Source organism: Bos indicus, chromosome 25, assembly GCF_029378745.1.
Source record: "Bos indicus isolate NIAB-ARS_2022 breed Sahiwal x Tharparkar chromosome 25, NIAB-ARS_B.indTharparkar_mat_pri_1.0, whole genome shotgun sequence".
Lineage (NCBI taxonomy): Eukaryota > Metazoa > Chordata > Mammalia > Artiodactyla > Bovidae > Bos > Bos indicus.
The window spans coordinates 18,456,910-18,477,458 of record NC_091784.1 but is presented as its reverse complement, the minus strand read 5'-3'; the positions used below and the strand labels follow the sequence as shown (position 1 = coordinate 18,477,458).

The 20,549-nt window shown below is 40.3% G+C and overlaps 1 protein-coding gene across 2 annotated transcripts in view; it reads right to left on the bottom strand.

The window, feature by feature from the left end:
- Positions 1-20,549, bottom strand: part of IQCK (IQ motif containing K) — a 161,499-nt gene that overhangs the window by 68,525 nt on the left and 72,425 nt on the right. For both annotated transcript variants that reach the window (XM_070779747.1, XM_070779746.1), the window contains exon 8: positions 16,859-16,943. In XM_070779747.1, coding sequence (XP_070635848.1) covers positions 16,859-16,943 — 85 coding nt within the window. The remainder of the gene's footprint in view (positions 1-16,858; positions 16,944-20,549) is intronic.

Sequence of the window (20,549 nt, the reverse complement as noted above, 5' to 3'; positions counted from 1 at the left end):
ACGTCTTTGAAAAGCCTTTTCATAGTTGTTCGGTTTTATCTTCGGCTGTTTTCATCATTCATTTTCTATCTAACTATATGCTGCTGCTATTGCTGCTAAGTCACTTCAGTCGTGTACAACTCTGTGACCCCATAGATGGCAGCCCACTAGGCTCCTCTGTCTCTGGGATACTCCAGGCAAGAATACTGGAGTGGGTTGCCATTTCCTTCTCCAATGCATGAAAGTGAAAAGTGAAAGTGAAAAGTGAAAGTGAAGTCGCTCAGTCGTGCCCGACTCCTAGCGACCCCATGGACTGCACCCTACGAGGCTCCTCCGTCCATGGGATTTTCCAATCAAAAGTACTGGAGTGGGTTGCCACTGCCTTCTCCATTAGGTCATCTCTAATTGGAAGGAATGATGCTAAAGCTGAAACTCCAGTACTTTGGCCACCTCATGAGAAGAGTTGACTCATTGGAAAAGACTCTGATGCTGGGAGGGATTGGGGGCAGGAGGAGAAGGGGACGACAGAGGATGAGATGGCTGGATGGCATCACTGACTTGATGGACGTGAGTTGAATGAACTCCAGGAGTTGGTGATGGACAGGGAGGCCTGGTGTGCTGCGATTCATGGGGTCACAAAGAGTTGGACACAACTGAGCGACTGAACTGAACTGAACTGAATGACCTAAGAAAGAAGTGTTTCCTTAGGGGAAAAAGTCAAGACAAATCAAATTAAAACACCCTGGAACAGCCATATCTTTCGTTTGTTTGTTTGCTTTTCTTTACTGTGGTAAAATATATATTACATAACATTTACCATCTTAACCATTTTTAAGTGTACAGTGCAGTGATATTAAATACCACATAATATTGTGCAACCATCACCACCATCACCCTCATAATCCTTTCATCTTGAAAAACTTAAACTCTGTACTCACTAAACAATAACTTTCCATTCACCCCTCCTTCTTGGCAGTTACCATCGTATTTTCTGTCTTTATGATTTTGACTATTTTAACCACCTCATATAAGTGGAATCATACAGTATTTGTCCTTTTGTGACTGGCTTATTTCACTCAGTATAACGTCCTCAAGGCTCACCCATGTTGTAGCATATATCACAACTTCCTTCCTTTTTAAGTCTGAGTAACATTCCATTGTAAGTATAGTACAACATTTTGCTTATTCATTTACCCACCAATGGGCACTTGCATTGCTTCCACATTTTAGCATCTGTGAATAATGCTACAAACCTGGGTGTACAAATGTGACTTCAAGACCTTGCTTTCAACACTGAAACATACATTACCATATGTATAATAAGTAGCCAGTGGGAATTTTCTGTAGGATGCAGGGAGCTCAAACCTAGTGCTCTGTGACAGCCTAGAGGGGTGGAATGGAATGGGAGGTGGGACAGAGGCTCCAGAGGGAGGGGACATATATATACCAATGCTGATTCATGTTGATATATGGCAGAAACCAACACTCATCTCACACGCTAGTAAAGTAATGTTCAAAATTCTCCAAGCCAGGCTTCAGCAGTATGTGAACTGTGAATTTCCAGATGTTCTGCTGGTTTTAGAAAAGGCAGAGGAACCAGAGACCAAATTGCCAACATCTGCTGGATCATGGAAAAAGCAAGAGAGTTCCAGAAAAACATCTATTTCTGCTTTATTGACTATGCCAAAGCCTTTGATTGTGTGGATCACAATAAATTGTGGAAAATTCTTCAAGAGATGGGAATACCAGACCACCTGACCTGCTTCTTGAGAAACCTATATGCAGGTCAGGAAGCAACAGTTAGAACTGGACATGGAACAGCAGACTGGTTCCAAATAGGAAAAGGAGTATATCAAGGCTGTATATTGTCACCCTGCTTATTTAACTTATATGCAGAGTACATCATGAGAAACGCTGGGCTGGAAGAAGCACAAGCTGGAATCAAGATTGCCGGGAGAAATATCAATAACCTCAGATATGCAGATGACACCACCCTTATGGCAGAAAGTGAAGAGGAACTCAAAAGCCTCTTGATGAAAGTGAAAGAGCAGAGTGAAAAAGTTGGCTTAAAGCTCAACATTCAGAAAACGAAGATCATGGCATCTGGTCCCATCACTTCATGGCAAATAGATGGGGAAACAGTGGAAACAGTGTCAGACTTTATTTTTCTGGGCTCCAAAATCACTGCAGATGGTGACTGCAGCCATGAAATTAAAAGATGCTTACTCCTTGGAAGGGAAGTTATGACCAACCTAGATAGCATACTGAAAAGCAGAGACATTACTTTGCCAACAAAGGTCCATTTGGTCAAGGCTATGGTTTTTCCAGTGGTCATGTATGGATGTGAAAGTTGGACTGTGAAGAAAGTTGAGCACTGAAGAATTGATGGTTTTGAATTGTGGTGTTGGAGAATACTCTTGAGGGTCCCTTGGACTGCAAGGAGATCCAACCAGTCCATTCTAAAGGAGATCAGTCCTGGGTGTTCTTTGGAAGGACTGATGCTAAAGCTGAAACTCCAGTACTTTGGCCACCTCATGTGAAGGGTTGACTCATTGGAAAAGACTCTGATGCTGGGAGGGATTGGGGGCAGGAGGAGAAGGGGAAGACAGAAGATGAGATGGCTGGATGGCATCACCAACTCGATGGACATGAGTTCGGATGAACTCCGGGAGTTGGTGATGGACAGGGAGGCCTGGCATGCTGCAGTTCATGGGGTCACAAAGAGTCGGACACAACTGAGCGACTGAACCGAACTGAACTGATCCTCCAATTAAAAATAAATAAATTAATAAAAAAGATCTTGCTTTCAATTCTTTTGGATACATACCTGGAAATGGAATTGCTGGGTTATATGGTAATTCTAGGAGAAGGTGATGGCACCCCACTCCAGTACTCTTGCCTGGAAAATCCCATGGATGGAGGAGCCCGGTAGGCTGCAGTCCATGTGGTCGCGAAGAGTTGGACACAACTGAGCGACTTCACTTTCACTTTTTCACTTTCATGCATTGGAGAAGGAAATGGCAACCCACTCCAGTGTTCTTGCCTGGAGAATCCCAGGGATGGGGGAACCTGGTGGGCTGCCGTCTATGGGGTCGCACAGAGTCAGACACAACTGAAGCGACTTTAGCAGCATGGTAATTCTATTTTTAGTTTTTTGAGCCTCCATACTCTTTTTTCATAATGACTGTACCATCTTAAATTCACACCAGTAGTGCACAGGATCCCAGTTTCTCTATATCCTTGCCAACATTTATTGTTTTCCATTTTTCTAATAATGGCCATCCTAATGAGTGTGAGATTGCTTTTCAATGTGGTTTTGATTTGCATTTCTCTAATGATTAGTGATGTTGAGAATATTTTCATGTACCTGTTGGCCATTCATATATCTTCTTTGGAGAAAAGTCCATTCAAGTGGTTTGCCCATTTTTGAACCAGGTTGTTCTTTTGGTTGTTGCTGTTGTTGAGTTTTGTGAGTTCTCTATACATTCTAAATATTAATTCCTTATCAGATATATGATTTAAAATATTTTCTTCCAGTACAATAGCCATGCAACATTATCCTTCTCAGGAGCGCTTCATGCTCCCAATATCTTTCTTCTTCCTCTCTCCACTCTGCCATCAAAACCTATACTTAGTGCATACTTGCATACATTGTTGCTGCATGAAAGTAGGTCTAGAGGCTAATAAAACTCTAGCCTCTCTGGAGAATAATTTAGCAATAATAACCAAAGCTCCTAAAAAAGGTGCTTACTTTTGGAGCCATCTATTCCACTTCAAGTAATTATTCTTACAGAGAAAATCAGATATGTATGCAAAGACATATGAGCAAGGATGCTTTTCATAATATATCTTATAAATGAGAGAAAACTAGAATGTCCAAACAACTATGGTTAAATCATGGTTTGGTGCACTTACAGAAAGGACTATCACAGAGTCATTTAAATGTGTGCGATAGAACTTGGTGCAATGGCAAAGATATTCCCAATATGTTTTTAAAGGAAGAGAGCAGGCACAAAACAGTGTTTATCAGCACAGTTTTTTTGGGGTTTTTAAAAAATCTTTTTATATGGATAGGAAAAATTCTAAAAGGATGAATGAATCATAAATTTTTAAAAGTTTAAGTATTATCTTTTTCCACAATAGCAAAGTATTACTTACACAATAAAAAAATAGATAGGTTTTCCTTGGGGTAAGTGTTCCCTCTCTAGTCAAGCCTCCAGTTGATACAGGCCAGTCTTTCCCTGGGACAAACTGGGATGGTAACTCTGCACAAGTGAACCCAGATTTTTATTTTGTGCTAAGAACCTCTTTCATGTGCAAGTAATCAACAGTCTAGAAATTTTATGTTGAAAATTGTAATTGTGAGGACTTTAGCTGTGACAGAAATCCATCTGGGAGAGGATTCAGTGGCACAGCTGAATCTAGATGTTTCAGCCACATCCTCGTCCAGACTACTCAGGCCCCTTCCTTGGTCTCTCAGCTTTGCTTGCCTCTGCGGTCACTTCTCCTGAAGGCTCTTCACACAGTGGTGAGATGGTTGTTAATAGCCTAGTCTCTTAGCAGGCTATCAAGCTGCTCTGTCGCAACAACTCCTAGTAGAATCCCAGAATGGAGTTTCACTCGGCGTGACTGGCCCTCCCCTGCTTATCGCGAACTAACCCCTGTAGCCAGGGGAATGCAATACTTGAGTGTCCATGTTCCTGAATGAATTGCACCCAAGCTGTCTCAGGCCAGAGGGGAAGGGGGACCCTGTACAACTCTAGATTTTTTATGCTTTGTTTACACCAAGATGTTTTTCTTTAGGGGCACCTCATTTGCCCCAGGTCAGTTCACTATTAACAAAGGGATAACTGCACAGATTCTCATTGTTCTTTGCAGGATCTCTGATTTTTTAACTTTGCAAAGCCACAAAGGTAGCTGCTGGAGCAACTTTGCATTGTATTGTTCATCAAATAATGTTAATGATTGATGACCTCTGCGATTCTCAGTTGTCACAGTGGAGGGGGAATTGATGTTGGGAGGAAGGGAAGACTACATGCCACGCTTGTGTCTAGGCTGAGTTAGACAGAATAAAACAAAACAAATGGGCAGAAGGCATGACACCAGGTGCTTATTTAGACAGAATAAATATTCAGTGGATTTATCTGGTCTCTGCCTCCTAAATCATTAAAGAAATTTCAGTCGTTATGGCCCATGAGAACCTCATATGAACATCGCAAAAGAACAGTTTTCTCTATCAGTTGGTACCTATTGCATCCAATATTTCATAAGCAGAAGGGCACCACTGATGTGGTAGTTTGGCTTATCACCAAACATACTTCAGAAAGGAGACTATGAAAGGACCAGATTTCATTCACAATATCCAAATAGATTTTTAAAAACTCCAGTTTTGCATGTTGAAACAATCTGGCTTTCTAACCATTAATGTAGTATTTTGAAAGAAGAAAATGTCTGCTTCTACAGAAGTGCTTAATGTCAAGAAGTAACTATCAGAACCTATTTATAATGCTGATTATATCATCACAACTCTCAAGAATGGTTTACTACAAATAGTTCTTCATACCATGTGACATTTCTGTTCATGTGGTCAGTTTAAAAATATTTCATGAATGTCTGGATGGTTTTATGACAACAAGTGAGGGTATCAGATTTCTGGATTTTAAAACTTCCTGGCAAGAATATTATTCAGACTTTAAAAAGGGAGGAGGTTCTGACACATGCTACAATATAGATGAAACTTGAGGACATTTTGCCAAGTGAAATAAACCAAAAGGATAAATTCTATATGACTCCACTTTTACCTGAGGTTCTTAGAGTAGTCATAGAGACAGAAAGTAGAAAAGTGGTTGCCAGAGGCTGGGAGAGGGAAGAATAGGGAGTTAATGGATACAGAGTTTCAGTTTAGAAAGATGAACGGTAGTGATGATTGCAAAACAATGCAAGTGTACTTAATGCCACTGAACTGTACACAAAATTGGTTAAAATGGTAAATCTTATGTATACAATACTACACTCAGGAATTTTTTACTTCCTATAGTGGGAGACTATATTTTTCCTTCAGAGTGTTTAAGGAAGTAAAGGTTTTTGTTAATTTTAAGAAAAAATTAATATTAAAGGTAGTAAAAACTAGATCCCCACCAGGTCAAAACCACTGGCCCTATACTCATAGACCCCAGCTGGAGTTGGAAAACTGATGATGGAGCTTCCTGAAATTCCACCCTCGCTGTCTACCAATCAGAAAATTGCCTATGAGCTGATTAGGTTCCCTGCGACTTTCACCTCTAACACTGTCTCTATAAATCTTTCCCAGGGAGTCCGGGTCTTTGAGCATTAGCTGCCCATTCCCTTTGTTCGGTTCCCTGCAATAAATACTGTACTCTCCTTCACCACAGCCCAGTACCAGTAGACTGGTTTTGCTGTGCGTCTGGTGAGAAAACCTGAGTTTGGATTAGTAACACTCCCCCTCTAAAATCAAGAACAAGACAAGGATGCCCGTTCTCACCACTTTTATTCAACATAGTATTAGAAGTCCTAACCCAAGCAACTAGGCAAGAAAAAGAAATAAAAGACATTCTAATTGGAAAGGATGAAGTAAAACTGCTACAATATGAGGATGGCATGATTTTATATATAGAAAATCCTGAAGATGCTACAAAAAATATTAAAAAATAATAAATAAAAAAATAAATGAATACAGTAAAGTTACAGGGTACAAAATCAATATACAAAAATCTATTGCATTTCTACATGCAAACAATTAGGTAGCAGGAAGAGAAATTAAGAAAACAATCCCATTTAAGATAACAACAAAAAGGATAAAATATCTTGGAATAAATTTAACTGAAGAGGCAAAAGACTTGTAGTCTAAAAACTATAAGAGATTGTTGAAAGAAATTGAATAATACACAAATAAATGGACAGATTTTCATGCTTATGGATTGGAAGCATTAACATGGTTAAAATGTCAATATTACCTATGCAGACAGATTCAATATGATCCTTATCAAAATTCCAAGGACATTTTTCACAGAAATAGAATTTAAAATCCTAAAATTTATATGGAATCACAAAAGACTCCAAATAGCCAAAGCAATCCTGAGAAAAATGAACAAAGCTGATTTCAAGCTATATTACAAAGTTATAGTAATCAAAACAGCATGGTGTTGGCAGAAAGACAGTTACACAGATCAATGGAACATAAATGAGAGCCCAGAAATAAAACCATACATATATGGATAACTAATTTACAACAAAGGAGCAGGTAGGGGTCCTAAGATGGCAGAAGAATAGGATGGGAGACCACTTTCTCCCCCACAAATTCATCGAAAGAACATTTGAGCGCCAAGCAAATTCCACAGAACAACTTCTGAATGCTGGCATAGGACATCAGGCACCCAGAAAAACAGCCCATTGTCTTCGCAAGGAGGTAGGACAAAATATAAAAGGTAAAAAGAGAGACAAAAGAGGTAGGGACGGAGATTCGTCCCGGGAAGGGAGTCTTGAAAAAGAGAGAAGTTTCCAAACACCAGGAAACACTCTCTCCAGCGGGTCTGTGGCAAGCCTTGGAATCTCAGAGGGCAAAATAACCAGGAGGAAAAATAAATAAATAATTAAAACCCACAGATTACGTGCCTAACAGCAACTCTCAGCAGTGCAACAGCCCAGATGCTCGCATCTCCCACTAGCAAGTGGGGGAGAGACAGGGAGGAGCGGGCAGCATTGCTTACGATAAGGACCAGGCCTGAATGCCCTGAGGGCAATCTGAGGGAACTAGCTTGAGATAGCAATCCAGACTGTGGGATAGCTATCCTACGATCCCGCGAAAAGCCCTAACCGCCGCCAGGCATGCTCACAGAACAAAGGACTGAGCAGAGCCAGCCGGCTGTGGACTGGCCCATCCCTCACCAGAGACAGGCAGGTGAGGGCAGCCAGAGCCAGAAGGGGGCAATCGCGGCCCCAGAGAGGCATCGTATATCAAACTGCAAGCAGACTTCATTGCTAACCAAGACTTCTTGGGATTCTGGAGGGTCCACATCTGCCAGGAGGGTCACAGCCAGAGATCAGCTTCCCAGAAGAGACACAAGGTGTGCCCATTGTATACCCAGAAAACCAAGTGGCTGGGATAGGGGAAGGGATAAGTCACAGACTTCAACTGGGGGCGACTACGCACGCCAAGGAACTGGTCACCTAACCTACTTGGACCTGGGACGGGAGCAAAACGCAGGCCCAACCAAGTCTGTGCCTTTGTGGAGTACCTGAGAACCTGAACCTGAGTAGCTTAGACCTGAGAAGTGCATGAAAACCAGGGCCTGCATCAGACAGTTCCTGGCAGAGCAACCTAGAGTCTGAGCAGTGTAGACTGGGAAAGCGCACACGCCATGAGCGGGGGCAAACCCAGTGTGGCTGAATCACTGTGAACACACACCAGTGATATTTGTTTGCAGTGTTCTTCCCTCCCCAAAGCACAACTGAACAAGCGAGCCTAAAAAAAAGTGACCACCATCGCGCCCTTTGTGTTAGGGCGGAAATTAGACACTTAAGAGACCAGCAAACAGAAGAAGCTAAAATAAGCAGAGGGAACTGCTTTGGAAGTGACAGGTGCAATAGATTAAAACCCTGTACTTAACACCGACTACATAGGAAGGGACCTACAGACCATGAGAAGTACAAGCTGGACCAAGGAACTATCTGCAAATGAACTGACCCCACACTGTAAGCAACAGCTCCAGAAAAAGTCTTAGATATACTTTTACTACTATCATTTTATTTTTTTTTATTTTATTTGTTATTTTTAAGTCCCCATTACTCCTTTAATTTTCATTTTTATAACCTACTATTACCTTGCAAAAAAAAGACCTCATTTTTAAAGCAAACTTCATATATATATATTTCATAACTTCTGTGACTTTGTGTTTTTGTTGTTGTTTGTTTTTGTTTGTTTTTATTGTATTTTTGAGAATCTAAGCTCTACTCAAGATTTTTATTCTTTGTTTGTTGGTATTTGTTATCAAATTTGTACCTTTAAGAACCCAATCTTCAATACCGATTTTTACTTGGGAGCGAGATCACTGGCCTGATTGCTCTCTCCCCTTTTTTTGACTCTCCTTTTTCTCCACCAGGTCGCCTCTATCTCCCCCCTCCCCCTTTTCTTCTCTACCCAACTCGGTGTTCTGGGCTGTGGAGAACACTTAGGGAACTGATTACTGGCTGGATCTGTCTCTCTTCTTTTGATTCCCCCTTTTATCCTCCTGGCTACCTCTGTCTCCTTCCTCCCTATTCTCTTCTCTGTGTAACTCCATGAACATCTCTGAGGGATCCAGATTGTGGAAAGCACATAGGGAAGTGATTACTAGCTAGCTTGATCTCTCCCTTTTTGATTCCCCCTTTATCTTCCTGGTCACCTCTATCTCCCTCCTCCCTCTTCTCTTCTCCATGTAAGTCTGTGTACCTCTCTGGGTGTCCCTCACTGTGGAGAAACTTTTCATCATTAACCTAGATGTTTTATCATCAGTGCTGTATAGATGGAGAAGTCTTGAGGCTACCGTAAGAATAAGACTGAAAACCAGAGGGAGGAGGCTTAAGTCCAAATCCTGAGAACTCCTGAATCTAGGGAACATTAATCAATAGGAGCTAATCAAATGCCTCCATACCTACACTGAAACCAAGTACCACCCAAGGGCCAACAAGCTCCAGAGCAAGACATCCCATGCAAATTCTCCAGCAACACAGGAACATAACCCTGAGCCTCAATACACAGGCTGACCAAAGTCACACCAAACCCACTGACATCTCAAAACTTATTACTGGACACTTCATTGCACTCCAGAAAGAAGATATCCAGCTTCACCCACCAGAACACTGACACAAGCTTCCCTAAACAGAAAACCTTGACAAGCCACCTATCCAACCCCACCCACAGTGAGGAACCTCCACAATAAAGAGAAACCACCACTGCCAGAATATAGAAAGGCCACCCCAAACACAGCAATATAAACAAGATGAAAAGGCAGAGAAATACTCAGCAGGTAAAGGAACAGGATAAATGCCCACCAAACCAAACAAAAGAGGAAGAGATAGGGAATCTACCAGATAAAGAATTCAGAATAATGATAGTGAAAATGATCCAAAATCTTGAAAACAAATTGGAGTTACAGATAAATAGCCTGGAGACAAGGATCAAGAAGATGCAAGAAAGGTTTAACAAGGACCTAGAAGAAATAAAAAAGAGTCAATATATAATGAATAATGTAATAGATGAGATCAAAAACACTCTGGAGGGAACCAACAGTAGAATAACAGAGGCAGAAGATAGAACAAGTGAGGTAGAAGATAGAATGGTAGAAAAAAATGAAACAGAGAGGAAAAAAGAAAAAATAATTAAAAGAAATGAGGACAACCTCAGAGACCTCTGGGACAATGTTAAACACCCCAACATTCGAATCATAGGAGTCCCAGAAGAAGAAGACAAAAAGAAAGACTATGAGAAAATACTTGAGGAGATAATAGTTGAAAACTTCCCTAAAATCGGGAAGGAAATAATCACCCAAGTCCAAGAAACCCAGAGAGTCCCAAACAGGATAAACCCAAGGTGAAACACCCCAAGACACATATTAATCAAATTAACAAAGATCAAACACAAAGGACAAATATTAAAAGCAGCAAGGGAAAAACAACAAATAACACACAAGGGGATTCCCATCAGGATAACACCTGATCTTTCAATAGAAACTCTTCAGGCCAGAAGGGAATGGCAGGACATACTTAAAGTGATGAAAGAAAATAACCTACAGCCCAGATTACTGTACCCAGCAAGGATCTCATTCAAATATGAAGGAGAAATCAAAAGCTTTACAGACAAGCAAAAGCTGAGAGAATTCAGCACCACCAAACCAGCTCTCCAACAAATGCTAAAGGATCTTCTCTATACAGAAAACACAGAAAGGGTGTATTAACTCAAACCCAAAACAATAAAGTAAATGGCAAAGGAATCATATGTATCAATAATTACCTTAAATGTAAATGGGTTGAATGCCCCAACCGAAAGACAAAGACTGGCTGAATAGATACAAAAACAAGACCCCTATATATGTTGTCTACAAGAGATGCACCTCGAAACAAGGGACACATACAGACTGAAAGTGAAGGGCTGGAAAAATAAATTCCATGCAAATAGAGACCAAAAGAAAGCAATACTCATATCAGATAAAATAGACTTTAAAACAAAGGCTGTGAAAAGAGACAAAGATGGACACTACATAATGATCAAAGGATCAATCCAAGAAGAAGATATAACAATCATAAATATATATGCACCCAACATAGGAGCACCACAATATGTAAGACAAATGCTAACAAGTATGAAAGGGGAAATTAACAATAACACAATAATAGTGGGAGACTTTAATACCCTACTCACACCTATGGATAGATCAACTAAACAGAAAATTAACAAGAAAACACAAACTTGATACAATAGATGAGTCAGATCTAATTGATATCTATAGGACATTTCACCTCAAAATAATGAATTTCACCTTTTTCTCAAGCACACACAGAACCTTCTCCAGGATAGATCACATCCTGGGCCATAAATCTAGGCTTAGTAAATTCAAAAAAATTGAAATCATTCTAAGCATCTTTTCTGACCACAATGCAGTAAGATTATATGTCAATTACAGGAGAAAAACTATTAAAAATCCCAACATATGGAGGCTGAACAATACGCTGCTGAATAACCAACAAATCACAGAAGAAATAAAAAAGAAATCAAAATATGCATAGAAACGAATGAAAAAGAAAACACAACAACCCAAAACCTATGGGACACTGTAAAAGCAGTACTAAGGGGAAGGTTCATAGCAATACAGGCTTACCTCAAGAAACAAGAAACAGATCAAATAAATAACCCAAATCTAAAGCAACTTGAAAAGGAAGAAATGAAGAACCCCAGGGCTAGTAGAAGGAAAGAAATCTTAAAACTTAGGGCAGAAATAAATGCAAAGGAAACAAAAGATGTCATAGTAAAAATCAACAAAACCAAAAGCTGGTTCTTTGAGAAGATATATAAAATTGACTTAGCCAGACTCATCAAGAAACAAAGGGAGAAAAATCAAATCAACAAAATTAGAAATGAAAATGGAGAGATCACAAGAGACAACACAGAAATACAAAGGATCATAAGAGACTATTACCAGCAACTATATGCAAATAAAATGGACAACTTGGAAGAAATGGACACATTCTTAGAAAAATACAACTTTCCAAAATTGAACCAGGAAGAAATAGAAAATCTTAACAGACCCATCACAAGCACAGAAATTAAAACTGTAATCAGAAATCTTCCAACAAACAAAAAGCCCAGGACCAGATGGCTTCACAGCTGAATTCTACCAAAAATTTAGAGAACTAACACCTATCCTACTCAAACTCTTCCAGAAAATTGCAGAGGAAGGTCAACTTCCAAACTCATTCTATGAGGTCACCATCACCCTAATACCAAAACCTGACAAAGATGCCACAAAAAAAAAGAAAGAAAGAAAGAAAGAAAACTACAGGCCAATATCACTGATGAACATAGATGCAAAAATCCTTAACAAAATTCTAGCAAACAGAATCCAAGAACATATTAAAAAGACCATACATCATGACCAAGTGGGCTTTATCCCAGAGATGCAAGGATTCTTCAATATCCGCAAATTAATCAATGTAATACACCACATTAACAAATTGAAAAATAAAAGCCATATGATTATCTCAATAGATGCATAGAAAGCCTTTGACAAAATTCAACATCCATTTATGATAAAAGCCCTCCAGAAAGCAGGAATAGAAGGAACATACCTCAACATAATAAAAGCTATATATGACAAACCCTCAGCAAACATTATCCTCAATGGTGAAAAATTGAAAGCATTTCCCCTAAAATCAGGAACAAGAAAAGGGTGCCCACTCTCACCACTACTATTCAACATAGCTTTGGAAGTTTTGGCCACAGCAATCAGAGCAGAAAAAGAAATAAAAGGAAACCAGATTGGAAAAGAAGAAGTAAAACTCTCACTGTTTACAGATGACATGATCCTCTACATAGAAAACCCTAAAGACTCCACCAGAAAATTACTAGAGCTAATCAATGAGTATAGTAAAGTTGCAAGATATAAAATCAACACACAGAAATCCCTTGCATTCTTATACACTAACAATGAAAAAACAGAAAGAGAAATTAAGGAAACAATTTCATTCACCATTGCAACAAAAAGAATAAAATACTTAGGAATATATTCACCTAAAGAAACAAAAGACCTATATATAGAAAACTATAAAACACTGGCGAAAGAAATCAAAGAGGACACAAATAGATGGAGAAATACACCGTGTTCGTGGATCAGAAAAATCAATGTAGTGAAAATGAGTATACTACCCAAAGCAATCTATAGATTCAATGCAATCCCCATCAAGCTACCAACGGTATTTTTCAGAGAACTAGAACAAATAATTTCACAATTTGTATGGAAAAACAAAAAACCTCGAATAGCCAAAGCAATCTTGAGAAAGAAGAATGGAACTGGAGGAATCAACCTGCCTAACTTCAGGCTCTACTACAAAGCCACAGTCATCAAGACAGTTTGGTACTGGCACAAAGACAGAAATATAGATCAATGGAAAAAAATAGAAAGCCCAGAGATAAATCCACACACCTTTGGACACCTTATCTTTGACAAAGGAGTCAAGAATATACAATGGAGAAAAGACAATCTCTTTAACAAGTGGTGCTGGGAAAACTGGTCAACCACTTGTAAAAGAATGAAACTAGAACACTTTCTAACACTATACACAAAAATAAACTCAAAATGGATTAAAGATCTAAATGTAAGACCAGAAACTATAAAACTCCTAGAGGAGAACATAGGCAAAACACTCTCCGACATAAACCACAGCAGGATCCTCTATGACCCACCTCCCAGAATATTGGAAATAAAAGCAAAAATAAACAAATGGGACCTAATTAAACTTAAAAGCTTCTGCACAACAAAGAAAACTATAAGCAAGGTGAAAAGACAGCCTTCAGAATGGGAGAAAATAATAGCAAATGAAGCAACTGACAAAGAATTAATCTCAAAAATATACAAGCAACTCCTGCAGCTCAATTCCAGAAAAATAAAAGACCCAGTCAAAAAATGGGCCAAAGAACTAAACAGACATTTCTCCAAAGAAGACATACAGATGGCTAACAAACACATGAAAAGATGCTCAACATCACTCATTATCAGAGAAATGCAAATCAAAACCACAATGAGGTACCATTTCACACCAGTCAGAATGGCTACGATCCAAAAGTCTACAAGCAATAAATGCTAGAGAGGGTGTGGAGAAAAGGGAACCTTCTTACACTGTTGGTGGGAATGCAAACTAGTACAGCCACTATGGAGAACAGTGTGGAGATTCCTTAAAAAACTGGAAATAGAACTGCCAGATGACCCAGCAATCCCACTGCTGGGCATACACACTGAGGAAACCAGAAGGGAAAGAGACACGTGTACCCCAATGTTCATCGCAGCACTGTTTATAATAGCAAGGACATGGAAGCAACCTAGATGTCCATCAGCAGATGAATGGATAAGAAAGCTGTGGTACATATACACAATGGAATATTACTCAGCCATTAAAAAGAATACATTTGAATCAGTTCTAATGAGGTGGATGAAACTGGAGCCTATTATACAGAGTGAAGTAAGCCAGAAAGAAAAACACCAATACAGTATACTAACACATATATATGGTATTTAGAAAGATGGTAATGATAACCCTGTATGCGAGACAGCAAAAGAGACACAGATACATTGAACAGTCTTTTGGACTCTGTGGAAGAGGGCGAGGGTGGGATGATATGGGAGAATGGCATTGAAACATGTAAAATATCATATGTGAAATGAATCGCCAGTCCAGGTTTGATGCATGAGACAGGGTGCTCGGGTCTGGTGCACTGGGATGACCCAGAGGGATGGGATGGGGAGGGAGGTGGGAGGGGGGTTCAGGATGGAGAACACATGTATATTCATGGCGGATTCAAGTCAATGTATGGCAAAACCAATACAATATTGTAAAGTAAAATAAATAAATAAATTTAAAAAAAAAAAGGAGCAAAGAACATCCAGTGGAGAAAGGATAGTCTCTTCAATAAACATTGTTGGGAAAACTGAATGGTCACATACTAAAAAAGGAAAGTAGTCCAATATTCACCACACACAAAAATCAACTCAAAATGAACTAAATACTTGAATGAATGCAAGACTTGAAATGATAAAACTCCTAGGAAAAAATATAGGAAGTATGATCTTTGACTTTGGTCTTAGCAATATATTTCTGGATATGTCTCCTCAGGCAAGGGAGACAAAAGAAAAAAAAAAATGGTACTACATCAAACTCAAAAGCTTTTGCACAGAGAAGGAAACCATCAACAAAACAAAAAGATAATCTTCCGAATGAGAGATGGTATTTGCAAATCATATATCTGATAAGGGGTTAATATCCAAAATATACAAAGAACTTACACAATTCAACAATGACAACAGCAAAACTCTTTTTAAAAAGACAGAGAGATGAATAGATATTTTACAAAGAAGACATAAATATGGTCAATAGGCTCATGCAAAGATGTTCAGCATCCTTATTGTAATGGGTATCATCAAAAAGTCAAGAAATAATGAGTGTTGATAAGGATGTGGAGAAAAGGGAAACCTTGTGCCCTGTTGGTGAGAATGTAAACTGGTGAAACCACTGTGGAACACATTAGGATCCCTCAAAAACATAAAAATAGAACATCATATGATCCCGCTATTCCACTTCTGGGTAATTATCCAAAGAATATGAAAACACTAATTTGAATATATATATATATATATATACACACACACACATATATATATACACACCTCTATTTTCACCACAGCATTGTTCACAATAGCCAAGATAGGGAAACAAAATAAGTGCCCATCAATGGATGAATGGGTAAAGATGTAATACACACACACACACACTGAAATATTACTCAGTCACACAAAAAAAGAAATCCTGCCACTTGCAATAACATGGTTAGACCTTGAGGGTATTACGCTAAGTAAGATGAAGACAAATTTTGTATAATTTCACTTATATGTGGAATAAAAAAAAAAAAAAAACCAGGCAAACCAAAACATAAAATAAATGAACCAAACCAAACCAATATGTTGATATAGATTACCAGAGGGGAAGAGGCTGGGGGAGGGTGAAGAGGGTAAAGGAGATCAACTGTAGGGTGATGGATGGAAACAAAATTTCTGTTGGTGAGCATGCTGTAGTGCATATAAGGCAGGAATATGTCATACACACGAAACATAAAAAGTGTTATAAACTAAAGTTCAGTTCAGTTCAGTTCAGTCGCTCAGTCGTGTCCGACTCTTTGCGACCCCATGAATCGCAGCACGCCAGGCCTCCCTGTCCATCACCAACTCCTGGAGGTCACTCAGACTCACGTCCATCGAGTCCATCATGGCATCAAGTCAGTGGTGCCATCCAGCCATCTCATCCTCTGTCATCCCCTTCTCCTCCTGCCCCCAATCCCTCCCAGCATCAGAGTCTTTTCCAATGAGTCAACCCTTACCTCAATAAAAAGTAAAATTTTAAAAAGGTTGCAGGGTAGCTTTAATGACAATTGTGAAATAAGTTTTGGTAGAAATTCTAAATTACTCTTTAAGACCTGTTTTACAGAGAATCCTATTTCCAAGGTCTGGATGTTAGCTATCCTAACCTGTGTTTCAAATTCATCTACAGGTTTTCCCTTGAGTCCTTCACAGTACACAAACTCCCCATCAGACGAAATGCCAAAATTGCACATGACGCTTACCAGATAGGCTCTCCAGAAGGACTGAATGTAGAGTGCCGCTTCCGATTCTGTCAGCAGGAGGGAGAGTGGGATTGCCGGCCGTGGGCTGAAAGGCAATAAAATGATCATAAGCCCATGAGAATCTGTCTTACAGCCTCAGCAGAGCCTTTGACAACATAATGGCCTCTCTGATTTAAGTGCCTCATCCAGTCCCATTCTTAGAAAGCAACAATGTCATTTTTCATAGAAAAGTTTAGGCTTGAGTTAGCATTTCTTTGTTTTAAAATCTTGGATGGAATTTTTTTTTTTTTTAACTCTTAAATCACTATTAGCCTGCTCTGCTAGGCTCTTACTAGCAGCATACCCTCCAGCATACTCTTAAATCACTATTAGCCTGCTCTGCTTTGAAGGCCTCAGGTTGGAAAGCTGCATGCTGCTGCTGCTGCTAAGTCGCTTTAGTCATGTCTGACTCAGTGCGACCCCATAGACGGCAGCCCATCAGTCTCCTCTGTCCCTGGGATTCTCCAGGCAAGAATATTGGAGTGGGTTGCCATTGCCTTTTCCAATGCATGCATGCATGCTAAGGCGCTTCAGTTGTGCCCGACTCTGTGTGACCCTATGGACAGTAGCCTGCCAGGCTCCTCTGTCCACAGGATTCTCCAAGCAAGAATACTGGAGTGGGTTGCCATTTCCTTCTCCTGGAAAGCTGCATATGTGACCATAAAGTAAAAGAAAAAGCAGAAGCCACCTTTAGATATAGCATCATGACTGAGACATAAAAAAGGGCTCTTTTGGGAGGGAAATTAAGTAGCTCATTTCTTTCCTGAAATATTTCAATTTTGTCTGATTGATGTACATTCCGGTTTAATATGGTTTTAAGTCAAGCACATTTTAAAGTTAAGTTCTATTACATCTTAACGAGCAATAAAATATCTCAAATGCTGGATAAATTGACAGTGTCTGCTCTTGTGGAATTCTATGACTATGATGGGATTTCTGATCATGGATACCACATTTAAAATGACTAAATGCTCTTTTTTTTGTTGTTGTTTATTTCCTAAAAGCTGTTTAGAGATTACTAACTGCTGACAAGATTTTACAAGTTTGACTTAATTCTGATTCCTTATGTTTCCCCAAAGCACTGCTATCTCTGAAAGACCCAAAGTCAAGACTTTTCAGATATAATGCAAAGAAATAAATCCCTGAAAGAATGTAGGTGGCATGGAGGCTGCTTTCCAGGCAGGATCCCCAGAAATGACTTTGCATGTGGGGGATCCCTGAGAGTCCTGGCTGCAAGGCTCTCCCTAATGACAGCCATCACTTGCGTTTACAGCCACTCTCACTGAGTATGGAGAGAGGTTGACGAACCTGCTCAGGGTCACACAGCTTGTAAGTGGCCTATCAGCATCTGGATCCAGACTCACCCAGTTCCCCAAGCCCAGGCTTCCCTCACAATTTGTGCTGACACCAGAACTCTGCTGGGCCACCGTTTGCAGATGTCCAGCCCGACAGACTCCAGAGCTAACAGGCAACAATGCACAATTCTCTAGGATCTGGGGTTTTATTTCCCACTACACTCAGACTTAAAAACAACAACAAAAAATTCCACCCTTGATACAGTATATTTGTGTGAATTAATGAATACTCTTTTGGATTACTCCAAAATCAAAGACATCAAAGCCAGAAAGAACCTGAGGGGCGATCAGGACCATTTCTAGCAAAGGCAGTGTTGCCAGGTCCTGGGTCTCCAGCTGGGCGGGTCTTTTTTAAGAGGCCAAGGAAAGGAGAGTCTACTTCTTTGGAGAGAGAATTACAACCTCCAAATGATAGTGCTGTGAGAAACCTTTCCCTAATGCTGTGCTGTTATTTGCTTTTTTGTTTGTTTGTTCTGTTTTTTGTTCCCACTTCTTTTTGCCTAATATCTAGTTTTCTGGGCTTTAAGAGAGCATTTCTGTCTTTCTGGAGGCACACGGTCTCCCTGCTTTCCCATTAAACGTCCCTCCTTGTACATTGCCCTTATTCTATAAATCTCAGTTGTGACGCCAGCAAATCACACCCCTGAATGAATTTGCTTTCACTAGTTAAAAATCAACAGCGTCTAGAGAAACCTTGGTGTTTCTGAGGAGACCTTGGTGGGCTGGCAGTGACTTCGTGAGAATAATGCTATCATGCATCAATGCCAGCTGACATGTGCTCAGAGCACCCTGACTCCCCTCCCACCAGCCTTGCTCCTTGGCTCCAACCAGAGGGGCCCCTTTCATCTCCCCCAGTGTGCCCTCCCACCTCAGGGCCTTGGCAGAGGGGCTTTCTTCTGTCTCCAATATCCTCTTACTTCCAGCCAGATCACGGCATATAGTTGTACAAGTTGTTCTCTGCTCAAGGGCTCCTGGCAGATGGGCCAGAGGCACTGAAGCCCCAGCACATGCTCTGCCACTTCTGTTCCAGGGCAGAGGCCCTTTTTCCTAATGTGCTCAAAGGCGCGTTGGGGCTGAGACCTCTTTCTCCCAGTTTACTCGTATTCTTTCTTCTAATCACCACTCAAACGTTATGAAACGATGTGCTTTGATTAGATCAGGGCCACTGTATAATTTTCCTTCCTAGTTCTTGGCCCAATTTGGAGTTACAAATCTGTGTGATTGTTTAATTAACACCCAAATCCTCAACTGGACTGAAAGCTCCATGAGAGCAGAAACTGGGCCTGCGTTTGCTCCTCTGGCATTTCCAGCAGTTGGGAGCATGTCTGGCACATAGAAGACACTCAATAAATCCTTGTGGGATGAGCCTCTGCTTGGCCCAGTGTGCTGGGCTCTTTCCACGCACTGTTTCATTAAATCCTCACGTTAATAATGAGCTGTTGTTGTCCTTCTTTTAGAGTGAAGAAACTCAGGCATAGAGGGGTGACACGGGTCATTCAAGGTCACTGACCCTTTCCTGCTGAGAATTTAAACTGCCCAGGAAAGGGGCCACAGGAAGTGGTCCACAGAAAAGAGGAGGACAACTCAAAAATTCTTTCACATAGAATTCAGGGTCTAGCAGCTGTGAGTGTTCAACAGAGGAAAGCACAGCCATTTGCCTGGAAGGAAAAAAAATGAGCAAGGAGAAGTTGTAATCATTGAAAATGCTCTCTTGATTAATTCTTACAGCAATAACTTGGCAGGTGTTCATTTGCCTGAGAAATCCAGTGTCAGGACAGCAGAACAACGTGGAGTGTGTCATGGGTATCTGAGGGCAGGCTTGCTGGGGCCTTTCTGTGGAGCCGCAATTTTCCTGTTTTCAGTATGTTTCTCTGCACTGACACCAAGAAATCCTCAAAGTATCTGTATTCCCATTTTGGAATAATCGTAGGATAGGAGAGGAGACGGAGAATCTGGGGACACGACAGGCCCAGTCAGTCCAACAAAGGGCTTCCGGTAATAATGAGACCCCAAATCACTTTGCATCACAATGGCATCTCCAAAAAGTGAAATGAGATTTCTACTAGGCCTTTAAGCAGTAATGTGAGGCCACCTTTAATGACACCCCGGCTTTCATGATGAAATAATGGGGCTCTGTCTAGTTCTTGATGAAAGTGAGAGAGGAAAGTGAAAAAGTTGGCTTACAAACTCAACATTCAGAAAACTGAGATCATGGCATGAGGTCCCATCACTTCATGGCAAATAGATGGGGGAACAATGGAAACAGTGAAAGAGTTTATTTTGGGGGGCTCCAAAAT